Source organism: Rhinatrema bivittatum, unplaced genomic scaffold (genome assembly GCF_901001135.1).
Source record: "Rhinatrema bivittatum unplaced genomic scaffold, aRhiBiv1.1, whole genome shotgun sequence".
In the NCBI taxonomy this organism is placed as follows: Eukaryota; Metazoa; Chordata; class Amphibia; order Gymnophiona; family Rhinatrematidae; genus Rhinatrema; species Rhinatrema bivittatum.
In genome coordinates this window covers 75054-90333 of record NW_021820963.1, presented here as the reverse complement: position 1 = coordinate 90333, position 15280 = coordinate 75054, and the positions used below count along the sequence as shown (strand labels likewise).

Sequence of the window (15280 nt, the reverse complement as noted above, 5' to 3'; positions counted from 1 at the left end):
CCTAGCCTAGGTGGTACAGAGCCCTGAGAAAGCCCTGCCAGATCTGGAGGGTCCCCCAGTCTGATCACTTTGGTTGGGGGGGCTAGGGAAGGGTCTTGGTGCTGGTAAAGCCTTGTCAAATGGGCATTGTGCATCAGCAAAATAAGTTCAGCCGAGAAGGGCTTCGGAGGGGAAATGGTAGAGGGAGGGGCAGGGGATCCCCCAATGGCAGCTCTGTGTCTGGGAGATGAGCTGGAGTAAGAACTGGCGGTAAAGAATCTCTGGGTCTGTGCCAGCTGGGGGCTGCGCTGGCGCATCTGTGTGAGAATCCAAGATAGCTGCCAGGCCGACCTCCCCTGAGCCCTTGAGGTGCCCTCCCTGGGAGGCACCTGGCACGCAGGCCTTCACATGAGCCTCGATCCGGGGTCACCACAGGCGCTGCATCGCAATGGATGTGGCATGGAGGTAAGCTGAAATCCAAAAACCTCCGGAGACTGCAGGCAGTAAAAAAGTCAGAGGAGCTGACCTGAGGAAACGACCTCTCAGGCAGTGGGTCGAGGGGGAGAGGTTGCACTACCAACTTTCACCCCTAAGGCAGCCAAACACACACCTGTAAGGAGGGAAAATATACAACTTACCCCCAAATGACAGAAACAGTAAAGTGCAATGAAAAGACAAGTCTGCCACTGAGCAAAAGTTCTGCCTGCAAGTCCTAGCAGAACCATCCACAGAGGAAAATCCTGTTACAACTTAAAAAAAAAATCCAAGCAAGAGTGTCCGAGAAAAGAAAAAAAATTTCTAAACAAAATCTCTAACGACACTGGGGAGCTGAAGGTGAAACCTGCATCTGCTGGAGTCAGAGAAATACAGAAGGCGCACCAGCTTGAGAGAGCACCCCCTCAGGTTTTAGCTCTGACCATCTGTGGGGGGACGGACGGGACAACCCATGGTCTGGACTCATCCTGGTACGTACAGGGAACCAGCATTACCATCTCTTGCTTCTGGAAAGTTCTGGACAGTGTTTAAGATTAAAGTCAATGTGCAAAGAGGCTGGACAGGATTATTTTATGCTTATTTGGTGGCAGATCTGGGCCAATAACAGCAGAAGCATTATTTAAGAGATGTACATATGAAGAACAGTAAACTAAAGAAAAAGGAAAAACCTGTAAGAAGCCTTAGGTTTACTCACTGGAGGAAGGACCAACATGTCTCCCATGAAGAGGGAATTTCAGGGACTGGCAGTCACTGCAGGGAGGGAGCGTACAGGGTGCCTGATGCCAGAGTGGTCTACCAACTGTGGAAGAGGTAGCCAGGCATGGCAATATAGAAGTGGGCATAAGTAGAGGCAATCAAGGGACATCTGGAACAGCTGCAAATCAGTGTTGCTAGAAGGTTAGAGCTGGTGTTTGGCCAATGAGTGTGAACCCATCTACCTAAGGCAGCAGATATGCATCCTCAGAAGATGTGACCCTCTACCTACCTCCCTCATTTTGAGGTCCTTAAGTGGAGGAAAAAGGAGAGGATAACTGTCTGTGGAGGACCCAATTGTTAAAGCCTGCCAAGGCATTCCCTCTTCACAAGCCTATTAAAGAGCTGATCGCTGGGGAGTGGGATTCTCCAGAGGCCAGCTTTAAAGGGAAGGAAAGCCAAGTCAAGACTTTCCACAGAGTGGAGACCAAGAATGGATGGATCAATTTGTTTTCATCTGCCACCATTTACTAATTTTACTTGGTCTCAATAGCAGTTAAGATTATGCATGCCAAGAGGATGTTTGTACAGAGGTTTTCAGTTTAGAAGAGGACATCTGTACTAAGTTACAAAATATGCATTTTATACAAACTATTTGAAGTCATTTTATAGAGTATAGCCAAGACAATGCAGAACGCTACAGGGAAAGGAATAAAGCAAGCATGACTGAGGTATCTTGGATGTTTCCAGGCTAAGTGAAATCAGCAACTTCGGCCACATGGCTGTGACACACGGAGAGAAAGGGTATTGAAAGTTACATCAAAAGTGTCCTACTAAAGTTTCTTTAAGGGCCAGTTCGGACACTTTTCCACTTTTCTGAGCATCTTTGGCATCTTCTATCTTTTCCTTTATTTCTGGAAGCAATTCCTTCAGTTCCTCCATTTCCTTCTTGTGCTCAGCAGCAGAATCTCCTTCAGATTTGACAATTTGTTCCATAAGGACAGCTGGAGGGAAAAAAAATTGTGGAAAGTACTAAACCTCTGGAAGGAATGTGTCCCAAAAATACTTGATGGAAAGTCACATCTCACCTATGAAGTCTTAGTATAGTTAACGTACACCCCTAGTACTGGACTGCTGTTTGCACAAGAGTATTGAAGACTTTACTATAACTCAGTAACTGAATATTTAATGTGCCTGATCCAACATGAGGCCAGGCCAAGTCTTACCATTTACAAGCTGCAATATTTTGCTAATGTGCTGCATATTCTAGGATTAATCCTATTGCCAAAATTATTTTTCCATTAATGTACACAATGCCTTGTTACTGTAATCTGCCTTGGGCCTCTTTAGGAAAAGAGTCAGCATATCAAATGAAAAATTTATAAGTGCAGCCCATCTAATCACTGCAAGTTTATTCTGGTTTTTTTTGGGGTACTTCAAACTCTGGTCTGTATCTATGCATCAGCATTACCCGAAGTCACCCAATGTGTGGCTGATTCTATCCTGCTTATCAGAGGACTAGACAATGTTCTAAGCGGTGCCTCACAAATGCCTTGGACTGATCGTGTACTGCTCTTGGATTTTTTTTTAATTTTATTTAAAAGTTTTTGTATTCTGCAATTTCCAAAAATTTCAATGTGAATTACAGGCAAATATTCACATATATTACATAAATTCTAAAAAGGTTTACTTAAATAAAACTGTAATTAAGACAAAGGAAAATTGGTTCTTACCTGCTAATTTTTGTTCCTGTAGTACCAAGGATCAGTCCAAACTGCTGGGTTATGCCTCCCTTCCAGCAGATGGAGTCAGAAAAAAAAAGCTGAAGGCACCCCCTGATAACCCAGTGTGCCACCTGCGATCCCTCAGTATAATCAATATCAAAGCAGAATGAAGTTTAAAACCACCAATGACTAGATCAAGAACTCCACTGAACAATAACCTGTGAAAACTATGTACAGGAACAGAATATGGATTAGAATGCTTCTTCATAGTCTAACACTGCAGAAGAGAAAACAATGGTGCGGACTTGGACTCTACTGAACACCCTACCCATGGATGGGCGTCTGGACTGATCCTTGGTACTACAGGAACAAAAATTAGCAGGTAAGAACCAATTTTCCTTTCCCTGTATATACCAGGATCAGTCCAGACCACTGTGATGTACCCAAGCTGCCCTAAATGGGGTGGACCCAGAGAGGCCCACTCTAAGCACACTGCTGCCAAAAGAATAGACATCCTGAGCCGGACGTCTAAACTATAATGCTTAGCAAATGTGTGCAAAGATTTCCAAGTAGCTGCTCTGCAAATCTCCTATGGCGAAACACATTGGCTCTCTGCCCAAGATGACGCTTGAGATCTGATCGAATGAGCTATAAGACCATCTGGCACTTGCCAGCCATGACATATGTATGCCGAAGCAAAAGTGTCCTTCAACCATCGGGCAATAGTAGTCTTGGAAGCCTTACATCCCTTCTTAGGACCTCCCCATAAGACAAAAAGATGGTCTGAAACTAAAAGCATTAGTCACTTCCAAGTTCCGCATAAGATTCCAGCAGACATCCAGTCAAGTCATGAGCCTGAGGAGAGTTCAGATCTAAATCCGTAAAAACTGGTAACTCAACTGACTGGTTTACATGAAATGCAGATACCAACTTCAGCAGAGAAGAAGGCACCTTCCTAAGCGAAACCCCAGAATCTGAGATTTGCAAGAACGGTTCTCTGCAGAACACTTGAATCTCAGATATTTGTCTGGCCGAAAAGATGGCCACGAGGAACACCGCCTTGAGTGTTAAAATCTTTCAATGTAGCCCGCTTGATAGGACCGCAGAGCCCACAGAGAACCAAATTAAAACTCCATGAAGGACACTTCTCGCACAGGTGGGTGTAAAATGTTTGGTTCCCTTAAAAAAAGCGCCACATCAGTATGTCCTGCAAGAGACATAACATGCCATAGTGGGTTAGATCATGGGCCCATCAAGCCCAGCATCCTGTTTCCAACAGTGGCCAATCCAGGCCATAAGAACCTGGCAAGTACCCAAAAACTAAGTCTATTTCATGTTACCATTGTTAGTAATAGCAGTGGCTATTTTCTAAGTATTTTCTTATCCTTCCGGCTGCCTAAGCCTCCAAGTTTGCTTCTTCTGTTAAATGATTGTTCTTTGTTACAGTTTACCCAGTTCTGTGTAAACTGATCTAATATGGTTATTTAACCATGAAGGTCGGTATAGAAAAGAGTTAAATAAATCAGTCAACTTAAATAGCAGATAATGGACTTCTCCTCCAAAAACGTATCCAATCCTTTTTTAAACACAGCTATACTAACTGCACTAACCACATCCTCTGGCAACAAATTCCAGAGTTTAATTGTGCGTTGAGTGAAGAGCTTTCTCCGATTAGTTTTAAATGTGCCCAATGCTAACTTCATGGAGTGCCCCCTAGTCCTATTATCCAAAAGAATAAATAACCGATTCCCATCTACCCGTTCTAGACCTCATGATTTTAAACACCTCTATCATATCCCCCCCTCAGTCTTCTCTTCTCCAAGCTGAAAAGCCCTAACCTCTTTAGTCTTTCCTCATAGGGGAGCTGTTCCATTCCCCTTATAATTGCGATGGAGAAGGTATAGAGAAGAGCGACCAAAATGATATCTTTGAGATGTGGCGACCAGAATTGTACACAGTATTCAAGGTGCGGTCTCACCATGGAGCGATACAGAGGCATTATGACATTTTCCGTTTTATTAACCATTCCCTTCCTAATAATTCCCAACATTGTTTGCTTTGACTGCCGCAGCACATTGAGCCGACGATTTCAATGTGTTATCCACTATGACACCTAGATCTCTTTCTTGGGTTGTAGCACCTAATATGGAACCCAACATTGTGTAATTATAGCAAGGGTTATTTTTCCCTATATGCATCACCTTGCACTTATCCACATTAAATTTCATCTGCCATTTGGATGCCCAATTTTCCAGTCTCACAAGGTCTTCCTGCAATTTATCACAATCTGCTTGTGATTTAACTACTCTGAATAATTTTGTGTCATCTGCAAATTTGATTATCTCACTCGTCTTATTTCTTTCCAGATAATTTATAAATATTGAAAAGTAAGGGTCCCAATACAGATCCCTGAGGCCCTCCACTGCCTACTCCCTTCCACTGAGAAAATTGCCCATTTAATCCTACTCTCTGTTTCCTGTCTTTTAGCCAGTTTGCAATCCACGAAAGGACATCGCCACCTATCCCATGACTTTTTACTTTTCCTAGAAGCCTCTCATGAGGAACTTTGTCAAACGCCTTCTGAAAATCCAAGTACACTACATCTACCGGTTCACCTTTATCCACATGTTTATTAACTCCTTCAAAAAAGTGAAGCAGATTTGTGAGGCAAGACTTTTTATATTTTAAAAGTTTATGCAGTAAGCCTGCAAAATCTGAAGAAAAGGAGGCCTCCTCCAGGCTCTGAATTTCCAGCAAGTCAGGGCCCCCCCCCCGGGGGCTCGCTGCTGTGGGGAAAGTGCGGGAGGCAAAATGGCATCTCCCGCAGCTTTCCTCGTGGCTTCTCGCACCGTTGCCAAGCTCAGCGGGAACGGGTCAGCACTGTCCCCTGCAGCCGGTGCTTCATGCGGCGGCCGGGGTCGGGCCCCCCAACCGCCCTCGGACGGTCCCTCGCCGCCCGAAATACCCTCGCCGCCCTAGACACCCACGAGCGCGCAGAGCCGCACGAGGCCCTGCTCGGCATGCGCCTCCCTGCTTCAGCCCGCGGCCATGACAAGAATCAAAGCAATTAAAATTAAATAGAGCAACACTCGCGGCCGAAACAGACGAAAAACAGCATCTCCCCCCGAACGGCACAAAAACACTTTTTTTTTTTTTTTTACAACTTGCCACTGGCCCTGATCCTTCTCCAGTGGGGGTGAGTGAACCGGGCTCCCCGGTGTCACCCCCGACGCTTCTGCCAGAACAGGCCGGGTCCTCAACCCCAGCAGCGGCCTCAACCAGGGGGGGGTGGTCCCCTCAGAACCTCGCAACCCCCCTGGGAGGCTTCCAGGACCCGGGCTTAACTTGCTAAAAAAATAAACCTCTCCTATTTTTATTTATTTATTTTTTTACAGAATCCCCTGACTAGCTAACCACTAACCAGGATCACCAGAGACTGTGGGTGGACCTGCCCCATCTGCTGGAGACAGAAAGACTGAGGAGCTGTGGGTGGCGCCTTCCTATATGTAGGGGAGCCCGACAAGTCTTGCTCTGTCTCCATCTGCTGGTGCGGAGTCACAACCCAGGTGTCTGGACTGATCCTGGTACCTACAGGGAAGAAAGGTTTGCTGATCGCCTGAAGTCATTTGTTACCTTGAGGTAAACTAACAAAGCTCTTAGGACATCTAACAACCCGAGTTCCCTCGCATGAGTAGACGCATCCAGCATGGGAAAGGCTGGAAGTTCCACAGATACCACTTCCAGCAAAAAAAGGTCCAGTGGGTTGGTGGGAGGGGCCCTCCTCCCCCTCTGAACATGTGGCACAAAGGCTGATGTGGCTGAGCTACGATCGAGTTGTGCCACATGCGTGGCATGCGGACGCCCAGCCCCTCTCTGCACAGTGCCAGTGAGCACCAGGTAAAACAAAACCTACCGCCGTGCAAGTAAAGGAGGAAGGGTCTGCCGCTCTGCCAGAAGCAAACTGCCTTTGTTTTTTTAAACTTTAATGAAAAGAACCAGTACTGAGAGGGTCTATGAGAAAAGAGAGGCTGTCTCAGATGAGAGGTACCTAGAGCCTGCAGCCACCCAAGCGGCCTCATGAATGGGATGGATCTGGACCACCAGATTTATACCCCATCCGCCTCAACTGGACAGGGAGAGCCCCTCTGTATTCACAAAAACAAATAAACCCCGGGGAGGAAGGCTCCAAAAGAAAGAATTCTCAGAACTGCAGGCCCGCACCCTTCCACCAGAGAAATACCGAGGACCGCAGGCCCGCACCCTTCCAGAGAAATACAGAGGCCCCGCAGGCGTGCACCCTTCCACCAGAGAAATACCGAGGCCCCGCAGGCCCGCACCCTTCCAGAGAAATACAGAGGCCCCGCAGGCGTGCACCCTTCTACCAGAGAAATACCGAGGCCCCGCAGGCCCGCACCCTTCCACCAGAGAAATACCGAGGCCCCGCAGGCCCGCACCCTTCCACCAGAGAAATACCGAGGCCCCGCAGGCCCGCACCCTTCCACCAGAGAAATACCGAGGCCCCGCAGGCCCGCACCCTTCCACCAGAGAAATACCGAGGCCCCGCAGGCCCGCACCCTTCCCCCTTCCAGAGAAATACCGAGGCCCCGCAGGCCCGCACCCTTCCACCAGAGAAATACCGAGGCCCGCAGGCCCGCACCCTTCCACCAGAGAAATACCGAGGCCCCGCAGGCCCGCACCCTTCCACCAGAGAAATACCGAGGCCCCGCAGGCCCGCACCCTTCCACCAGAGAAATACCGAGGCCCCGCAGGCCCGCACCCTTCCACCAGAGAAATACCGAGGCCCGCAGGCGTGCACATGTGGTTAAGTAGCAGGGTCAGTAAAACTGTCTCCATCTGCTGGAAGGGAGGCACAACCCAGGAGTCTGGACTGATCCAGGTACATAGAGAAATGGGAGTTTGTTCAATACCATCAATATGCGTAAAAAAAAACAAACATGCACCTGGGTTGGTTGGTGAATTTCAGTAAAAAAGTTTGAAAATGAGAAGTTGAGAAGCGCTGAAGTGTCATAGAAAGGATTCCACTTCTGGTCCTACCTAGACTGGATTTGCTACTTTTTAAAGAACCCCCACCTCCATCTGGAGACAGAAAGGCGGAGCAGCTGCAGGTAGCACAGACTTAAGAGGGGTTACTCAGTTTTCCCTCTGACTCCCATCTGCTGGAAGGGAGGCAAAACCCAGCAGTCTGGACCGATCCGGGTACGTACAGGGGATAATATTCCACTTCTGATACTTCAAAGCAGATTACATTCAGGTACTACAGACGTTCCCCTGTTCCCAGAGAACTCAACTGAAGTTTGTACTTGAGGCAATAGAGGGTGAAATGATCAGCCACTACCATTATGCAATAATGAGGCAAATTACAAGTTGCAGTGTCCACTTACCCATCCTTTTCTCTATGACACCCATCGATTCAGTGAACTGCAGGACAGCTTCCTGGTTCTGGTTACTATAATGGTATGCCAGCCCTAGCTGGTAATGAGTCTCAGCAAGGAGTCTATCATGGGCTTCTAAATGCTGCTTTTGCAGTGTCAGACAAGCCTGGAAGTCCTCTATTGCTTGCGAAAAATTCTCTGTAAGGCAAATACAAGAATTAGTACTTAAAAATGCTGAAGCTTACTGCCTCCCAGGGCAGACAAGTGGCAATTTGTAGTACAAAAGCAACTGATTCAAGGTAGCTTTCCTTATAGGTCTGTTCTTTCCACTGTCTCTTATCTTATAGGTATAGTGGTAGCCAATCTTATCACAAGGGAGAAAGTACTTACCTGATAATTTCGTGTAGACAGACAGACTCAGGACCAGTGGGTATTGTGCTCTCCTGATAGATGGGAGACTGAGTCAGATTTCAAAGCTGAAATCACTCCACATATACCCATGTAGGAAGCTTAGCTAGTCAGTATTCTCCTTGAAAAGCCAGTGTGGATGTGTTTGCTTAAATAACTTGATTAAACTCGAACTGGTTCAACTGATTTTTTTTTTTTTTTTTTTTAAACTGGAGACTGCCAGTGCACTCAATCAACGCTGTGGGAAATTAGACTTCCCTTTCAGGAATAATAAAACTGAACAGAAAAGCTTCAGCGAAAAATCTTTATTTGCAAATGGGCCAGCAGCAGCTTTCTTTACACAGATAAAGGCTTCTTATACTTTTTCTAAAGTTCCTCTCTTTTTACTGATCATATTGATCTGTTAACTTGAGAATCTGCACTTGTTTCCTTTGGAAGAAAGGAAGGAGTCGCTCTCAGCATTGCTTCTTTTGGTGTACAGATATAAGGAACGGAAATATAGCTAACTGCTTCTGCAGAGGGAGTTGACGTCAGAGCTGTGCAGGTAAACTTGTGTCTCTTGCAGAGGCCTGTTTAGATCATAGGCCCATATCACAGCCTACAGGACATGTTGGGGTTTATTTCAGGTAATGGGTTTCTGGGGGGGAAGTGCTTTTTGGCTATGCTGGAACCAGCAATTCTGTGCAGCCTGTCTGTCAGTTTCCTTCCTCTGCAGCAGATGGGTCAGACAAGCTAATTGATTTCTAAAAGCAAGGATTACTTTTCTCTTAACTTTAAGTATAAGGTACAATTTAAACATTCTCCTTAGCTTTGCTAAACACAGTAGATAGAGCTACAAAGATACTATTAGTTGTGGTTACTCCTACCCTATTCCTAGCAGCATAGAGTAGGCCTTTTCAATAGCAAACACAAAGCAACTTAGACCAACTTATATCTGTTATTTCCAAAGTAATAGCAACACTAAACTTCATTTCTCGAACACCGACACCAGATAACTGGGTGTCTTGAACTAGGGGTAGGCCATGGCTTACCTGTGTTATCTTAGTCTCGAGGTTTGTTATCAGAGGTTCTCTATTTCTGGGGCAGCCGTGGGCACAATGCTGAGTCCATCTGTCTACACTAAGGAAAACGAAATTATCAGGTAAGTAATTTCTCCATTTCCTAGCGAGTAGCCAGATGACTCAGGACTGATGGGATGTACAAAAGCTGCTCCCCTGTCGGGTGGGAGGCTGCTCATGGCCCACTTAGTCCTGCCCTTGCGAAGGCTGTGTCCTCCCTGGCCTGGACATCCAGGCAGTAGAACCTGGAAAAGGTGTGTAGGGAGGACCACGTCACCGCCTGAGATCTGTGGGTGACAGCAGCTTGGTTTCTGCCCAGGAGACTGCCTGGGCCCTCGTAGAATGAGCCTTAATCTGTAGAGGTAAGGGCTTTCTTGCCTCTATGTAGGCTGCCTTGATTACTTCTTTGTTCCCAGCGGGCTATGGTTGCCCGCGATGCCGCTTCCCCTTGTTTCTTCCCGCTGTGAAGAACAAATAAGTGATCTGTTGTGCACCGGTTCCAATCTTTCCAGGTATCGCACCAGTAAGTCTTCCTCTGGCCATGTCTGGACAAGAGCATCAATTCCGTGGGATTGTGGCTCAAGACCCTGGGGACTTGGGCATTGAGACGGGTGGCCAGTAGATCCAAGGCTGGGAGGCCCCAGCAATTTACAATCAGTTGGAAGGCTGTGGTTGACTGCGTCCATTCCCCCAGGTCCAGGCTCTCTGCTGAGGAAGTCTGCTGAGATGACGTCTTTTCCTGCGATGTGGGAGGCTGAGCTCCCTTGTAGGTTGATCTCTGCCCATGCCATGTGAGGGTCTGTCTAGAGACATCTGCTGGTTTTTTGTTCCCCCCCTGGCAGTTGATGTAAGCAACTGGTCATGTTGTCTGACATTACTTGAGTTGCTTTTCAGGCATGCTAGTCTGACTGCTCGAGCTTCCAGACTGTGTTCTATTTTGCCTCTTCCTTATTCCATTGTCCCTGGGCCATCAGTTCCTGACAGTGGGCTCCCCACCCTTGCATCCATGGTGAGCAAGATCCAGCTCTGTGGGGATAGGCTTACTCCTCTGCTTAGGTGGTCTTCCTGTAGCCACCACTGGAGCTGAGAATGTTCCTCTGCTGGTAGTTGAAGGTGAATTGAGTAGTCCTGGGACAGTGGGATCCATCGTGACAGTAAGGAGCGCTGGAGCAGTCAATTATGGGCCCTTGCCCAAGGGAAGACTTCCAGGGTTGATGCCATGAGGCAGAGGAAGAAGATAGTCCCATACCTTGGGGTGTGCATTGGTCAATCGTTATTGTTCCATCAGTTTCTCTCCTCTGAGGAGGAAAACTGTTCTGTTTTGTGTCGAAACAGGCCCCCAGCTACTCTAGCTATTAAGGGCTGCAGACTGCTCTTGCCCATGTTCATGACCCAACCGAGTTCCTGCAGCAGGCTCTTGACTCTGCTGGTCGCTTGCCAGCTCTCTTCGGAAGACTTTGCCCTGATTAGCCAATCGTCCAGGTAAGTGTACACCAAGATCCCTTCCTTCCTCAGTATTGCTGCCACAACCACCATGATTTTGGTGAAGGTTCTGGAGCAGTTGCTAGGCCAAAGGCTAGAGCTCCGAACTGGTAATGGTGACCCAGTATCGCAAAGCACAGGAAGCACTGGTGATCCTGATGGACTGGGATATGAAAGGTCCAGGGAGGTTAGAAACTCCCAGTTGTACTGCCATTATTATGGAGCAAAGAGTTTCCATGTAGAAGTGTAGAACCCACAGATGACTTGACATTGAGGTCTAAGATGGGCCAGAAAGATCCTTTCCTTCATGGGAATGATAAAATAGATGGAATAGCACCCCCCATTTTGTTGGGGCATGGGAATCTGCGTTGTTGCCTTCAGACTGAGTAGTCTTGTTAGAGTAGTTTCTGCCAGCTCTTGGAATGGGAGTGGCAGGGTGACATTTGACACAAGGGATGCTGTGGAACTCACTCCAGAGAGTAGCCTTCGAATGATGTTTAGAGCCCATTGTCTGATGTTATCTTGACCTATCTTTGGTAGAACAGGGCAAGTCTACCCCCTATATCCTCTTCCTGTGGATGGGTCAGCTCATTCTCATTATGGAGCAATGCTCCCCATTTGGTCTGTTCTGAAAGGGCTAGGACCTTCAGGAGGGACGAGGTGCCTGTAACTGAGTTCCTATAGGGTCTAAGTGCTGCAATGCTCTGCCCTTGGATCTTCTACTCCTATCTTCCCGGTAGCCGAGGCACTGGGGATTCGCCCCATTTGCTGGCTAACTTCTCCAATTTGCTTCCGAATAAGCAAGATCCTTTAAAAGGCAATAAATACTTTAAAAGAAAATGTAGGTAAGATCAACAGAAGATCAGTGATTATAGAAAATATTCAGATTAAAAATGAAATACTTCAAAAAAGGATTGAAAGTTTGGACAACACTGTTCAAGCATTGAATCTAAGGATAACTAATTTTCCTCTCAAACTATATAGGCCCAATTGAATTGTTTAAATCTTATGCCACTAAGATTCTTAATATACCTGATCAGGGATATCCAGTAATTGTTAGGGCTATCTAGGATTAAAGAAAAAAGTCAAGAAAAAATAAGTTATTGATAGAGAGAAGGAAGAGAAGGAGAAGGAACATCAGATTTGCTGCAAAAATCTCAAGAAGAACTTGAGATTAAAAATAGAGGCACTCAATTCAATTTGCCTTTAATAACCGATAGTTATTTTTCTGTAATAGAATGAAAACATTTTATGGGTAGAAAGTTTGGATCTTCCCAGATCTTGAAAAGAATACTCAGGTATGTAGGAAAAAAAAGTTCTTGGCCTATAAAAAAAAAAAAAAAAAAGAAGTGGTTGATTAGCAAGAAGAAACTCCCCTTAAGTATCCCCTGTAGATGTGTAATCAAATACAGGGGGGGGGGGTGGGGGGAGAGATTATTCTTTTCTGGATCCAGAACAGCTGAGAAATCTCCTTGGGAACTTAGATCTGGTTAAATTGATCAGAAGCAGATCCCATTGCATCTTAAATGGTACATCATAATCTTTAAAAATTTTGCTCATTTTTCAGCTAAGAAAAGATTCTCTATTTTCCTGTGGTTAGATCATTTGCATTAAGTAGTTTCCTTTGTTAAATATATCTTATTGAATAATAATTTGATGTATATGTTCTGTTATTGCTGTAAGATATTTAGGAATCTCTTGTATGTAGTTTTTTTTTATTTTATTTATGAATTTTCAAAGATCCTTTAAAAGGCATTCTTGTGAGATTCGCTTTAGATGTCACGTCTGCAGACCAATTCCGTAGCCACAGTTGTCTTCTGGCTGCCACTACAGAGGCAACACCCCTGGCTGAGGTGCGTACCAGGTCTGAGCTTGCGTCTGAGGAAGGCTGCTGCAGGTTCCATCGTCTCACCGGTATATATGTTCTGGAGTCATTTGCCTCTCGAGAGGAGCAAGCAGGAACGTGCCACCAGTGCGCAGCAGGAAGCAATCTGCAGTGTCATTGCTTAAGGATGGATTCCTTCAATACAGCTCCTCCCTCAATGGGAATAGTTGTTTGCTTTGAGATGGCACAGACCACAGCATCCACCTTTGGGAATCGCAGGCGTTCCTTGGTCGTTGGTTCTAGAGGATATAGCACTTCCAAGGCCTGACCCCCTTTGAAGCTTGCCTCCAGGGAATCCCATTCCAGGTCAATCAGTTCTTGGATGGCTTCCATCATTGGAAAGTAGCATGAGGCCTTACAAAGGGACACCAAGATGGGGTTCTTCTTTGGTTCTGCCATAGGGTCAGTGCCAGGAATACCCAGAGTCTTCAGAGTCTGGGAAACAAGGGCTGATAATTAGTCCTTGTGGTTCGGTATGGTTCCATTCCTGGATGGATTTCTCCTTCTTCCAGGGAGTCAATCTGAGGTGTCTGGATCCCTGTTAGGGAAGTTCTTGGTTAGGTGAGGCAGGTCTTGAGGCATCTGAGCAGGGCCAAGAGGATCTTGTGCTTCTGGCAGGGGTTGAGCCTGGGGGCAGCTGGGGCTGATTGTGCCTGAACCAAGGCTTGCAGCCCTTGGAAAAATTCCAACCAGGAGAAGGTCCCTGAGTCCATGTTAATCCCAGGGGGAGTCTGAGTAGGGGCCCTAGAGGTGCCCTCCTGTGGGGAAACCATCTCCGATGCAAAGGTTCGGGGAGCTATCTTCAGTAGCTCCGGAACCATCTCCGGACAGTAAGGGACCAGGTTTTGGTTCCCCTGGGCTTCTTTGCAAGGTTGACACAGGCAGGACTCCAATTTAGGCTGCACACCTCTTGTGTGGCAGGCTGTGCAAAGCTGCCTTCTGGGGCACCGGTGCCATTATTTCTGTGTGTGCGCCGCTATGTGTGTCTGCAACTTAGGCGCATTGGCCACCCAGCCTGCCCTGTGCATACCAGCGGCGAGAAGGGAAGATGGCACCAACAATCCCTGGGCATAAGATGGCGGCCCCTGAGGGTCTCCACATGTGTGGACCCTTGCACTGGATTGGGGCCTAGCCTAACCAAGGCTGCGCAACCTGATCGGTGCTCCCTTCTAACCTTGCCAGGGTATGGCAATCCGAGCTGTGGAGACCAGAGACCTGAATTTAAAGATTTTTTCCTTACCTGGTCTCTGCCCTTACAGATTGTGTTGGATGGTCTCCAGCTGCAGGGGAGAGGTATTTACCTTCACCACCACGCTCGAGGATGCACTCACTGCCTTTCAGCCACACTGGGGGGGCTAAGTCCACGCTGGGAACAGACTACTGGACCAAGGCCCACCTCTGAGGGATATCTGAGATCAACCTCAGGAATTCAACTGGGGAGGGGACCCTTCGGTATCACTGCAGGAGAGTGGGGCTCGATCTTCCTTAAGGTAAATTTTGTTTCTTCTTTGCTGTAATTCTTAACACTATTCTAGTGTGTGGGATAGTGTCTGCATTTGCTAGGAGACAGATACTGAAGAGCTGAGGTCACTGCAGGAGTGGATCTAGAGTGACGTCAGGTTTGAAGTCTGACTCAGTCTCCCATCTGCTAGCAGAAGAGCACATAACCCACTGGTCCTGAGTCCATCTGGCTACATGCTAGGAAATTGTACATTGAGTGAAAATTTTCTGATTAGTTTTAAAATGTGCTACTTGCTAACTTCATAGAGTGCCCCCTAGTCCTATCCAAAAAAAAAAAAAAAAAGTAAACAGATTCACATTTATGAACAAAAATGGAATAGGGCTGTTTCTTGCATTCTGGGAATAGGAATTACAGCCTTCAAATCCAACAGCCTCTTAAATGTAATCTTCACTGCCATTCTCTTCTGTAGAGTTGCATGGAGAAAAATTCATCGAGGAATTGAGAAAATCTAGAACCTGGCTGTTTTACCACCTCCAGAACTCCCTGGTCTGTTGTAATCTGGTGCCACCTTTAATAAAGGCCAGGTAGATGCCTGCATATCTCTGGATCCAGTAGGTGAGCCAGCACCCCCTTTATGGTAAAGATAGAGATACTTTGGCACCAGAGCCCACATCCATCCAAGACTACGTTTTCCAAAGGAA

General features: G+C 46.7%; 1 protein-coding gene across 5 annotated transcripts in view; it reads right to left on the bottom strand.

The window, feature by feature from the left end:
* The window catches only part of LOC115082333 (histone-binding protein N1/N2-like), a 72200-nt gene that overhangs the window by 21651 nt on the left and 35269 nt on the right, over positions 1-15280 (bottom strand). For 3 of the 5 annotated variants that reach the window (XM_029586569.1, XM_029586570.1, XM_029586572.1), the window contains 2 exons: positions 8294-8482; positions 2002-2171 (listed from right to left, as the gene is read on the bottom strand). In XM_029586569.1, the coding sequence (XP_029442429.1) occupies positions 2002-2171; positions 8294-8482 (359 nt within the window). The remainder of the gene's footprint in view (positions 1-2001; positions 2172-8293; positions 8483-15280) is intronic. The other 2 variants (XR_003854137.1, XM_029586571.1) reach the window with 1 other exon arrangement.